General features: G+C 39.9%; 1 protein-coding gene across 3 annotated transcripts in view; it reads right to left on the reverse strand.

The window, feature by feature from the left end:
• Positions 1-13,465, reverse strand: part of nova2 (NOVA alternative splicing regulator 2) — a 96,428-nt gene that overhangs the window by 25,675 nt on the left and 57,288 nt on the right. For all 3 annotated transcript variants that reach the window (XM_044120087.1, XM_044120089.1, XM_044120090.1), the window contains one exon: positions 210-376. In XM_044120087.1, coding sequence (XP_043976022.1) covers positions 210-376 — 167 coding nt within the window. The remainder of the gene's footprint in view (positions 1-209; positions 377-13,465) is intronic.

Raw genomic sequence — 13,465 nt, forward strand, 5'->3', positions numbered from 1 at the left:
TTCAAAGGTTAAAGGTCAGCAAACATTACAGGAGCAAATCTCTTCTTTATTGCTAAATAACACATTTTAGATAAAAGCATAATTTCATATTGGCCCTAAAATCTCCAGACATACTCGCAGTATGAGGCGTCACCTCATAGCTTTTCACAATAAAAGCACCAACCAACCAACCAGCCCCCGTGGTTCTGTTGCCACACACACAGACGGACCTGTTTGACGCGGTCCGGGTTGACGGTGGTCTGCGGCTGCAGGATGCTGACTGGTTCTGTCTTCTGGGTGCTCTGAGGCATCTCCCTCACCTTCTCAGCGATGAAGTCATGGACGCCGTTCAACGCCTCCACCGTCCCCTGGATCAGACACACCCGCTCTGTTGTGCCTGAAAACACACACAGACACACACAACTGGGTCAGGAAAGACCTAAAGGAACATTTCAAAACTTAGGAAACATCAACTTATCAATTTAAAGCTGCAGTCTAACTTTTACTAAAACGTTTTTTCCATATTTGTTAAAGCTGTCGCCATGTTGTGACAATATGAGACAGATGGTCTAAGCAAAAAACTCTTATCAAGTTTATTCTGTAGCACATTTCAGCAACAAGGCAGCTCAAAAATAAAGTAATAAAAACACCAAACTGAGAAACCAGTAACATTCCATTTTGTCAAGCGTCACCATCAAAATCATCAATTTCTATCACATATATTGATCTTTACATAATGAGATTTTACTTTGATCAGTTCTGCCCATTTTGAGCTTTTTTTAGGCTTCTGTTACTTTAAATTCAAAGAAGCTGCTGCTGGCCACGCCCCCCAACTCAACATTTACATCCAAATGTGAAAATGGCTGCAAACAGATTCACAACCATACATACATACAATACAACACTGACAAGCATTAGTGGAGCCTCCTGCACAACCAACAAGAACGCAGCAATTGGTTTCTAGATTGTAAGTCAACAACAAAACTTTTGTCTTTTCCAGCAGCCATTGTACAGCACATACAGCAATAAAACCAACTGACCAAAGGAGACGGTGTTCTGCCGCGGTTGCTAGGTAATGGGTGGAATTCTGCCGAGGTTGCTAGGTAACGTGCGGTACTCTGCCGGGGTTGCTAGGTAACGTGCGGAACTCTGCTGGGGTTGCTAGGTAACGTGCGGAACTCTGCTGGGGTTGCTAGGTAACGTGCGGTGCCTGCTGATTTGTTACAGTCCAGTTGTTTGGAACGGCTCACTTTCTAGGCAGACAAAAAAACAAGAATTTATTGTCAAAAACTGGATGAGTGTTTTGTTTTTTAGTGCTCTGCCTTTTTTAAAGAAGAAACCAAAATGGAAGTAAAACTAATGTGCAACTTTTTTTTTACTTCTGGGTCAGGAAAGGTACAGTTTCCTCTTTACTATGGAGAAAACTGTAGACAAAAATGTATGGGAGTACATTGGAGCACATCCACCTGCGAATACTTGAGTCCTTTTTTAAAAATGCTTCTAACTGCCTATTTTGATAGTTAAACTCCAAATATACCTCAGTATGCATCAATCCACATGGAAACCGTCTTGACTTTACTGTAGAAACAGAAAGTCTTCCTAGTTGGCCCTCTTGGGGGTTCAGATAATCCAGGAGCATGAAGGAAAATGAAAGGCCCTCCTTGATTGGCTGCTTTGCCAGCCAATAGGAAGTCAAGCACCACTGCACTTGGGTATTCCAGCTTCCCAAGCTGCATTTTCTGCAGAATATTTCAGAAATAATCCACAAACAGGCGGGGAACCGAAGCAGTCCATCTCATCAGTAACAAATGTTCTCTTCTTTCCTCTTTTCATTCTCTCCTGTATTATTTCTGTTCCTCTCCGTCCTCTTTTCTCCGTGCCTGGACTCTCCAGAGGTTTCTGGTCTTGTCACAGCCCAGCAGCGGGTTGGTTGGCACTTCCCCCCGCCCTGGCACCATTGGACCCGCTTGGCTTGGCCCGGTTCAGCCAAAAACATCTGTGTTTGTACCAGAGAGGGGGGAGGAATCTGTAGCAAAATGGCTACCGATGCTAATGGAGAAACAAAACAAGCTGAGCGGAGAAGATTTGTGACACCAAAAGACTAAAAATAAACGAGCGTTTGAGCTGCTGCTGGTTCTTTTTATAAAACCAGTTAGCATTACACCGTCACTACCGTGCATTCCTGTTGTTACAGCCTGGTGACAAACAGGAACTATCTGGTCTTAAAATCACGCTGGCTGAACATGGACATCAGGAGTCCAGCGAAGCCATTTGTTGTTTCTTTATTTTATTCAACTTTTCTTTTCTTTTCTTTTGGAAACACACACTGACCATTGAAGTGTGTGTGTGTGTGTGTGTGTGTGTGTGTGAGAGAGAGAGAGAGAGAGAGAGAGATTGTTGATTGTGAGGAAACTGGGCCTCGCCTCTCCCTGACAGCTGGTGCCCTCTGGGTAATCTCCAGTCGTCCAATCAGAGGCCAGGATTAACAGGCCATTGTCTTGGCATGAGAAAGTGAGTGTGTGTGTGTGTGTGTGTGTGTGTGTGTGTGTGTGTGTGTGTGTGTGTGTGTGTGTGTGTGTGTGTGGTTGGAAAGGCCACTCTGTCACTAAGGATCACACTGGGCCTGCGGTACAGCTGTGCTTTGGCAACAGAAACCAGTTTCACCAGATATTCACCACCATCGTCTGTTAACTTATAGCTACTTTATTCAGATTTGCTTTATTTTTGGCAATTTTACAACAATACAGAGAAAGAAACCAAAATAAAACGTTATTTTACAAACCAATAATTCACCAGAAAAAAACAACAGACTGAGACCGAGGCTTGATAAACTGAAACAAAGTCAATCATTTCCATTTTCACGACTGATTGATTGGTTTTCTCGTCTCTCTCTCCTTTGGTTCTTTGGTCTCAATCTGCAGCTTTTTTGTTTACAGACTTCATTTCCCATTTTATTTGTGTTCTTTATTTATTTTGAATATTCAAAATGACTTCCAGTTCCAGTGTTAAATGTTCATTAGAAATTAAAGTTTTTTGATCTTTGAGAGTTAACTTGTATTATGTTATAATCACTATATTACTTGGAAATGGTCACAGCAGGTAAGTGAAGTTGTTGAATTTTATTTATCAGTGTTTTTGGTCACAGCAAAACAAAGTTAAAAATAACTTTTTAGCAAGAAATAAAAGTGTTTTTTTTTTTAAAGTAAATAATTTGTCAATATTGGGGATATTTTGTTATTTCACTTATAATAAGGCATTTTTTCCATGTTAGTGAAATAATCTGCCAGTGGAACTAGAACTGAGTTGCTAGGTAACGGGTCGGTGCTTGGCTGTGGTTGCTAGGTAACGGTGCAGTGGAATGTTCCACAAGAACTTTTATCAATATTAAAGACTTATTGACTCAAAACAAGCTGCTGTATCTTGATCAAAAGTTACTTCTAAGTTAATTTGCCATATTTCAAGCGTACTAAGATATTTGCACCAGAAACTGGACCAAAAAATGAGGTAATATTTTGTGTTTTTGCAGTGCGGCCATCTTTAAAAAGCCTCGCACTCAGAAAACTCTCCTCCTTTTCCATTTTAGTGAAAAGGATCTTTCTCTTTACTTGATCTTCAGATACGTTTTTGGTGCGATTGGAGTTCCAGCCTCCATAATTTAAGCCGTTTTCTGGTGTAGCTGTAAATCTTTACCGCCGAGCTGAAATAACCAAATGGATCCCCTCCAGGAACCGAGACTGTATTTCTCTACTGGCTTTTAAATGATATAAAATGACACACAAACCCAAATATTCAGAGCCAAAACAGCCTCACATCTCTAATTAAGTCAAAAGTTAAGTTATTTCATTAAGCTCTGCTGGGGTTGATTATTTCGTCTCATTGAAAGTGAAATAATTCCCCTCACAATCTTCCATCCGTAGACGTATAAATGCCAAAGCAGCGCCGACGCAGCAGAATTTAAACGTCCCTCAGTGATTTAAAGTGAGCTCAGCTGGCAGCCTGTCCAGCGAGTGCGTAAGTGTGAGTCTGTAAGTGCATTTTAGCTTTCGCTCTTGTAAAACAGAATGTCAACTTGGATCATTTCAACAGTTGGAGATTTCTTTTTTCTTTTCTTTTTTTTTGAGGTTTCAGATGAAAATCTCCTCAATTTTACTCTGATTGCTGCGTTTACAAAAGACCTGATTGTGACATTCATGCTGTCTTGCTGTTGTGGAACGTTTTCTTAGACGCGGCCGATAATAATCCGACATGAGTGATTTAATACCGGCACTGAAAAAACCCCCCAGGAAAAACAGAAAAGACTGTAAGGTTCAGGTCCGGAAGATGGGAAGAACCGAGACGAGAGGCGGGCAGAGTGTCCAAAAATTAAACTCGAGTAACTTCGACTTCAACATGTTTATACTGAAGAAAATGTAAAAAGGTGTGAGAAGTTAGTAAAAATGAATCAAGTAGAAGTGGACATTTTGGTATCTTAAGGATGAAAATGATTCATATTAATTATATAATATTACAAAATCAAGTAAAAATATATATCCAAATCAGTTTCTTTCAACATAAAACTTTTTTTCTTTTCCCACCAGGAGATCTTTTGTGGCTCTAGTGTCCCTTATATGACAGCAGGCTGACAGGAAAAGGGGGGAAGACAAGCGGCAAATGTCGGTCGGGTCCGGGAATCGAACCCGCGACGGCCGCGTTGAAGACTCAAGGCCTACAAATGTGGGTCGCGCTGTTCACTACGCCACCACAGCACGCCACAAAACTTAGAAAACTTTAACAGAAACTGCAGGTGTGTCTGAATCTGATGAATTTTTTGGTTTAAACATGTTTGTCTTTCATTCAGTGGGTAGAAAATCCAGAAATTTTACTCAAGTAAGAGCAGAAATACTCCTGAAAGTAATAAAAGAAAAAAAGTTACTCAAGTGAATGTAACGAGTTACAACCAAACTCTGATGTAGACTGAGGTTTGTAGGCTGAGGTTTGTAGGCGGACCAGAGTTCGGTACGCGCTCACACCTCCCCAAACGAACCGGACTTTGATTGAATCGGACTGAACCGGGCCTTTGTGAATGCTGCACCCTTCGTTCGTTTTAAACCTCCCCTGAGGTCCGGTGGATCCCCCTGAAGATGAAGACGTAGAGCCAGACGTGAACTTTCAGCTCACGGTTTCCACGGTGACAAAGTGACCCGGCACCTTTTCGCTCCACACCAGCACACTCGTCACGGTCGTGAGCCAGGCTGCGGACCCGGCGCTTGTTTTTATTAAGGTCTAGCTAACATGACTCACTCCTTCCTCCTCCTGATGATCAGTGGTAACAGACACACTGAGCTGTTTCTCTGACTTGTGACTCACAGCAGAAAAAGCGGCCCTGGTACGGCAACGCATGTTTGGACTCTGCTGGAACGCCACTCTGCGGCTCAAACTGAGCAAAGCCAGCCACGTGCTGGACATCAAACATTTGTGTTTTTTAGAAACAGAGAAGAAGAGGAGAGTCATTACGCTGGAAGAAATGAAAGTAGTCGAGCCCATTCTGACCACAAAAGGGATAAATTAGGGTTTTTCTTTCTCCACTCAAAGGTCCAATTCTTCTGAAAAGCACCCTTTAAGCCATGGGTCTGGTTTCTTAGGTAATAACTGTTGAAACACTCGATTTAAAAGACTTGAGTTATTGTTGAGCTGCTTGCTTTAGTAAAACTCCAGTCCAGTTCAGTTTGTTTGGGAAAGAGGGAATGGTTCGCCTACAAACCTCGAAGAGAAGTGAAACTGTGGAAACCAAGTTATTTAAAATATATTTTATGTGTTCTGTTTTATTTCATTTTTATAACCCATCAAAGGACTGTAGATGCGAATTAGCTTAAATGCTACAATCTGGTACAAATGATTACATTTATGTTTGACTTGTCCCTTTCAAAATAAAGTTCATTACTAACCAGACTGATCCAAAAGCAGGAAGTGGACTACAGCGCATGGCATTCTGGGTAAATATAATCAAATAAAGGCGCTGGGCTAGTGCTAGCTGGAGAAATGGCTCGTTGCTTTTTAGCAAAGACAAAAGAAAAATCCTACAACAACTAAATCTGACCCCACTCCATTTTTATTTATGTTTCGTAAAACAGAAAGTTGCGCTCATTGTCTTTTTTCAGAGGTTTTGTCATTTCCTTCAGTGGTTCTTGGTGCAGCGCCCCAACAGGCGAGGAGGGGAACAGGATTTTCAAAGGATTTGTTTGGTTGGTTTGATTCAGTGCAACGTGAAAGAGAACTAAGCAACTGAAAATGTAACAAATGTTTCAGTTTTGGTCCCAAATCAAACCGAGTCTACCGGACTCAGTTTTCAAGTCTGAAAACGCCTTTAAAAGAAAACAAAAAACAAAAAAACATGATTTCATAAATGACATCATAAAGGCAGGACTCGGCTCAAATATGTCTGATTCAAACGTTTCCTTTGGTTTTTATGGCCTTAAAAACCAAAAGTCGTCTTCAGATTTAAAACCAAAAGTTTCACAGTCTCTGATCTGACAAACAGCGAACGGATGTAAATCTGCCTTTCTGAGCCCAGTCCTGTTCCTACAGCGGCTGGTGGAGATGACGCGCTCCTGCTGTCTGTTAATTGCTTTAGTCAAACCACAATTAACAGCCGTGATTCAGTTTCCAGCTTCATCCAGCAAGAGGCGGGAAGACTTGGCCTCTCTGGGCTTCTGTAGATGACAATCAGGGCAACTGACAAGCGTTAGTCCAATTTGTGATTAGACTGTACATGCGTGATCCTGGAGACAGTGAGCGGACATTTTGATTTTTTTAGTAATCCGTCCAGAATTGGAGAACTTACAGGGTACTTTCTTGACTTTACGGGGTTCTTTCTGGAATACTTTCTGAAAACTTGGAGCTAAAGTTTGTTCAAAACTTTATGGCCCAAATCTGAAACTGACACAACAGGATGCCTTTTTGTATGTTTTACACCATGTGGGTTACTTTCCAGAACTTGCGTTACTTTCTGGTAATCACATATTTCTTTTCTTAAACCTTCAGATTATCTTCTGGAAACTTACAGGACACTTTATTGTTTTTGCAGGTTACTTTCCAGAACTTGTGTTACTTTTCCAATACTTTCCTGGTACTTTTGAAACGTACAGATTACTTTTCATGAAATTTACAAGTTATTTTTCCAGAATGTTCAGATTACTTTCCAAGTTACGTTTTCTGAATTATGACTAACTTTCCTGGAACTTACATGTTGCTTTCTTGAGTTTAGAGGATACATTTTGGTAATTACAGATTACTTCCTTGAAATCTTTGGATTACTTTCTGGAAACTTGCAGAAGACTTTATTTTAAATTTTCTAGATAACTTTCAGGAACTTTCCCAGATATTTTTGGCATTTTCATTTACTTACAGATTACTGATTACTTTTCTAAATCATATGTTTCTGTCTTAGCAGTGAAGTTACTTTTTACTTTCCTATAACTTGCACCTTGCTGTCCAGAGTACTTTCTTCATTTTTACTTTTCTGACTCCTTATGATTACTTCCTAACTTTACTTCCTTACTTTCAAAAATTTGGAGCCAACTTTCCCAGAGCTTCCCTGGTACTTTCTTTTACTTTTATTGAACGTTAAACATTACTTTTTTCTGAATTAGAACTTGAATGTTGTCTCCCTGAGATTTACAGGGTTTGGTTTGGTTGTTACAGATTGCCTTTTACTTGCATAAACTTGCAAACAACTTCCTGAAAACCTGCAGGATACCTGCTTGTAATTTGGGAACATGCAGGTTACTTTCTAAAACTTGGAAGTTATTTTTTTCAATTACTTTCCAGAACTTGCAGGTTACTTTTTGTGAAACGTACCGATTTCCTTTCCGGATCTTAAATGTTGCTTTCTATAAATTACAACAGAATTTTCCAGAACTTCCATGTTTCTTCTGTTGAATGTACGGGTAATGTTTCAGATTTTTACCAATATTTCTTTTGAAAACATTTTAAATTACACATCTAGGAAACTAATTAGTGTCTATTAAGTAACTTACTTCACCATGTTTGTATCTTGGTGAGTGTAAGTAGCACATAAGCAGCAGAAACATCCTCGACTACCTCTGAGTCATAAAAACGCTCTTGCAAACCGACATCTGTGCTGCTAACGGAGAACAAATGTTCACCCAGAGCCGACTGTAAACATCCTGGGGAATCCCCGGCGTCCGTGGAAACCAGGAACACAGAAAAACATGCAGTTTCTGTGCAACTCATGCAGATTCTACTGTTTTAAAAATGATTAGAAATTATTACAAAAACGGAAGAGGGTTAGAAAAAACTCAACCTCCGAATTTACCTTTTTATTATAGTTTTAATCTCACAATTCTGACTTTTTTTTCCCCCCCAGAATACGTTTTTTTCCCTCAGAAATTAGATTTTTTATGACTTTTCTTCTCATAATTTTGACTTTAGTCTCAGAATTCTGACTTAAAACTATTTTTGGAAGTTTCAATTTTAAAATATCTCAGATTTTTTTTTGACTCTCTTCCTAAGAATTCAGTTGTTTTTTCACAATTCTGACTTTTTTCTCAGAATTTTGACTTTTAGCTCAAAATTCTGAAATATTAAAGTCAGAATTCTGAGAAAAAAATTAAATTTCTTTATTCTCCTCCTTACTGTAGAATAAAATCAGATTTAGTTCTTGTTTTTTAAGGTTTCTTCAGGAACACATTCTGGCTCTAAAAGCCAACATGAATATTTCAACCATATCTGCAGAGATCTGCATGAGGGAAGGAGACGTGACTGAAACACCGCAGGTGTTCACAGGTACATGATGTTCATCCCTGCTGGGCTGAGAGGCACAAACAACTGGAGAAGAACCGGCGGCGCACAGGAGGGGAAACCTGGAGAAACGCCACGGAGATGTCAAAACGGAGTGACAGCAGCGACAGACGGAGGCAAACGGAGACGGACAGACCGCCGCGCTGAACGGGAAACCTTTCTGAAACTTGTCACAACAGAGCAACGTCAGAAAAACCGAGACGGCAGAGAGAAACCGAGACGCAGAAACAAACACGGCGTCAGCTGAGCCGACTCTTCAATCGGGTTTTCATTCGTCGTTTTCACAGCTTCCTTCATTTCCAGATAAAACAACGAAGAGAGAAAAGCTGCATGTAGAACATCCAGCTGTAACTTCTTACATTTACTCAGTTTATTGGTAGTTTTATTTTTCTTTAAACGTTTTTATACGTCAGTGGAAAGTCATGTTTTGTTTTTTTTTCCACTTTCTGCTTTTGTTTAGAAAATCTCTGCAGCATCTTTAAATTAATCTCAACATTTTTCTTACTTTGCAGTGAAACAAAGTAACTTCCAGAGTCGGGTAATAATTAGTTACATTTACTGAAGTAACTTTTTCTTAAAAAAGTACTTTTAGGAGTATTTTTACTACGCTGCACTCTGAGTAACTTTATCATGAAGTATTTCTGCTCTTACTTGAGTAAAAGTTCTGGATTTTCTACCCACTGAATGAAAAAAACAAGTTTTAACCAGAAATTCACCAGACAGAGAAACTCAGCTGCAGTTTCTGTTAAAGTTTCATCAGTTTTCTGTTGAAATAAACTGGAAAAATGTTATTTGGCTGATTTTGTTATTTTTTATTGATATAAATTATTGTCATTTTGACAATAACCAAAATACCAAAATTTCCGACTAACTTTATATTTTGCGCCGTCTGATGATGTCATGTTTAAACGTGACATGATTGATAATCTGATCTCTTAAACTTTTTACCAAATACTTTTTTCCTCGTACCTGAGTCCCGATATGTTGAAGTATTTCTGCTCTTACTGATCACAATGTTTGGGTTTCTCAGCGGACGCGAAGCGAGATGTGAAAGCTTCAACATAAATCTCGTTAAGCGGATCTCCTCAGTCTGCGGATTATCTCGGGTTAACGGCCACCTTTGATCAGATCGTCTGGATTAGCAGAGAAGTGTCGCTCCGAACCGCGTCGCCACAGAAAGGAAAAGGAAACGGATCATCAGGACTCCTGAGCCAGAACAGTTTCGGTTCTGTCCAAACTTACTGCCGTCTCACAAGTAGTGACATTTTTTATAATTACTTTTATAATACTTTCTTCCAACCTTTCAGATTCCTGACACCAATTAGGGCCAAGATGGTGAAGCTGAGGGCCCTCCAGGTCCACAATGGGTTTTTTTATTAATTGAGATTGGAACAGTTTTTTCTTAAGACATTTATTTTTCATATCTGAAATAAATTCACAATATTTTTATTTAAAATTGTCGCCTTATTTTGGTACAAAATGACATTGTTGGCAGAAATCTAAACAAAGTTTTGAACAGTTGCTGTAATAAATGATGGATAAATATTTTCCAAATCTGTTTTCAGTTTATTGTCCTTATTTATATTAAATTATTATTATTATTTATTAATAAAATCTTTCTTTTTTTTACATTGGGCAGTTCTTGCTGTTTTTTTAGCAAATGTAATCAATGAAAACAAACATTTTCAAGAAGGTTTAATGTGTCTTTAAAAGTTTCTCTGAGGGGCCAAACAAAATCCTCCAAAGGGCCACAAATGGCCCCTGGACCACACTTTGGACATCCCTGTTTTAGACACAACAAACAACAAAATAAACTCCCCAGAAAATAAGAAAAAAAATCCAAATGTACATTTAAAACTCAAACAAATCATAATGGCAGCAGAAAAACTGTTTATCTCTGCAGTTTCTTCTGTTTTCCTCCAGAGACTCGTCTTAAATCTCAGGATGTATTAACTGCGTTTCAATTCCCCCTCGGCTTCTGGCAAAATGTTTACAAACGGCGCGAAAGAAAAAGAAGCTCTGACAATGAGACAAACAGACGAGCAGAAGGATGAATTCATCGGCTGACATGTTAATAACCCGGAGGAAACGACCGCGCAGACCTGAGCGAGGTTTTATTAGTCAGCTGGAAGGAAAGCAGAGGTGAGCAACCGAACAAACCCAGTGGACGGAGGCAGGACGGCGCGCACACTGCAAGCTGACTGGAGTTTATCATGGAGATGCAGTTTTAATCAAGAGTCCAACTGGTTACAGAAAAATACGATGATACTGACAGGGTCACGCTAAGAAATTAAACTCATGAGAGGTCAGACAGGAATAGAGTCGAAACGATTCAAGACTAAAATAAGCAGAGAACTACGAGAAAAAAGTTGCAATGATACGAGAATAATGTCATAATATTAGAAGAATAAAGTTGAAAGTTCACAAAAATAAAAATTATTTCTGCTCAAACTGTTGATATTTGATATTTTCAGGTAAATTTGCTTCATTTTGTAATATTTGCCCTGTTTGCCTGTTCCCAAACCTGGCCCCGCCCCTCACAGAGTTTTGGCTCCGCCCCTCTTTGCGTCAAGACCACGCCCACAAATAAATCTTTCATTGTTTCTCTGAGGGGGCGGAGCTACACGGGTTTAGTTACACTTTATAGCATCATAATAAACAATAAATTAAGGTTATCACACAGAAAATCCAGATGCTACCAATTCGTTCTAATCCAAACCAGCAGCGTGATAAAAAATAAAAGTTCTGATCCGTTTCCAGCAATCCTCCCAGTGTCATTCTGATGTATATTCTTCATCAGCGTTCGATCCGGGTCAGATATGGACCAGAACGATCAGATCAACATGGTGGTGAACGGCCACCAAGCACACACTGTTTCAGGCAGCTGGGCAGATGTTGGTGATGTCATGAGAAGCTCTTCCAGAAAATGAAGAGCGTGAAGTGAATGAAGTGTGTGTGTGTGTGTGTGTGTGTGTGTGTGCAGGACTGCATGTGCTGATGTAATCAGGCACAGTAAGGAAACTTGGACCTGTTCTCTGCTGCAGTCGACCAAGTCGTCATTAAGGAGAGAACAGGACACAGAGAAGAGGAGGAAGAGGAAGAGGAGGAATAAAGTGGAAATTACAGACGGACAGGGGGAAGGAAGGTTGGAAAGGTCAGTTCAATGACGGGACGTCGAAGAGCGAGGAACTGGAACAAAATGAGGAATCTGCCATGGTAAAGGTTGATGTAAATGTGAGTTTATTATCCGTCCCAAGAGAACCTGCAGAAACCTTTGGTCAACTTGGAAAAAACATTCAAATCAGGAGTTAACGTGGACAGTTGGGCTTTACTGCCCTCAAAAAAAATAAAAAATGATCAAAAAAATCCCCCCCAAATATAAAGATTTAAATCTGCTTGGTTCAGAATGAGCTGTTTTAGGGCGTCTTGTCGCTTTAAATCCTGATAAGATGCTGCTGGCCACGCCCCCAACTGAATGTTTCATAGCAAACAGATGCTAAAACATTGATTTTTAGCATCTGAATGCTAAAACTGTATAGTGTAATATGCTAAACTATACAACCAGACGACTTTGAAAGGCAAAAGTGGAGCCTACTGCACAGCCAACAAGAAAGCAGCAAGTGGTTTCTGGATGGAAAGCCAACAACAAAACAGTTGTCCTTTCCAGCAGCCATTGTATAGCGGATACAGTGGGAGAACCAGCTGACCAAACGTGCTGGAGCTCAGTTTAGGTTGCTAGGTAACGAGGCAGTGCCCGTTGACTCAGACTCGACAACTAGAAGGCTCTTTTTCCAGACACCAAAAAACATCAAATTAACTTAGTGGTTTAAATATTTATATCTTGATCTGCTTTTAGAAGCAGTAGAGACCCAAATAAAAGCCCCAAAAAAACATGCAAAATGTGAAATTTGTGTAAAAGAAAAAAAATTAGCATGAAAAAGCATAATGGAAACCCTCTTAGCACTACCGCAAAAGCTAACACCCACGTTACTCCTTATCTCCTATCTTTGGGGGTTCAGACAATCAGCACCAAGAAAAACGAATACCGCTCCTGGACTGAGCCGATACCAAAATGTGAAGTATGACCCACCTCTAAATAAACAACAAAACACTCGTCTTTTCCAGCAGCCATTGTACAGAGCTGCTGCATACACAGCTTGGGCTCCAAGGTAACCTGTGGAGTTCAACTGGGGTTGCCAGGTAACCTGTGGAGTTCAACTGGGGTTGCTAGGTAACCTGTGGAGTTCAGCTGGGGTTGCTAGGTAACAGAGCAGTAGAATATTCGGCCAGTGGAACAAGAATTTTTTCATCAATACTAAAGGATTTTTGACATAAAACAAGCTCCTCTCTTTTGCTGAAAGGTTATTTGTTATATTCTAATACACAATATTTAAAGTGCATTAATATGGCTGCACTAGAACCTAGAATAAAAATAATTTGTAAATTTTGTGTTCTTGCAGTTTAGAAGCAGTAGAAACCAAAATGGAAGAACCAAAAGAAATCCAAAATGTAAATTTGCATACCAAAGCACCAATCAGTGCTGAAACTTTCTTCTTTTCGTTGCATTAAATCTTTCTTACATTCGCAGCAGAATAAAACAGAGAAAACCCAGTTTCCTCTCAGGCCCCTCCGGTCTTTTCTCTGGCCAGAGGTCCGGCAGTGACGGAGCGGCCGAGACGCGGGAAGA

The sequence above is a fragment of the Gambusia affinis genome, linkage group LG06 (genome assembly GCF_019740435.1).
Source record: "Gambusia affinis linkage group LG06, SWU_Gaff_1.0, whole genome shotgun sequence".
In the NCBI taxonomy this organism is placed as follows: Eukaryota; Metazoa; Chordata; class Actinopteri; order Cyprinodontiformes; family Poeciliidae; genus Gambusia; species Gambusia affinis.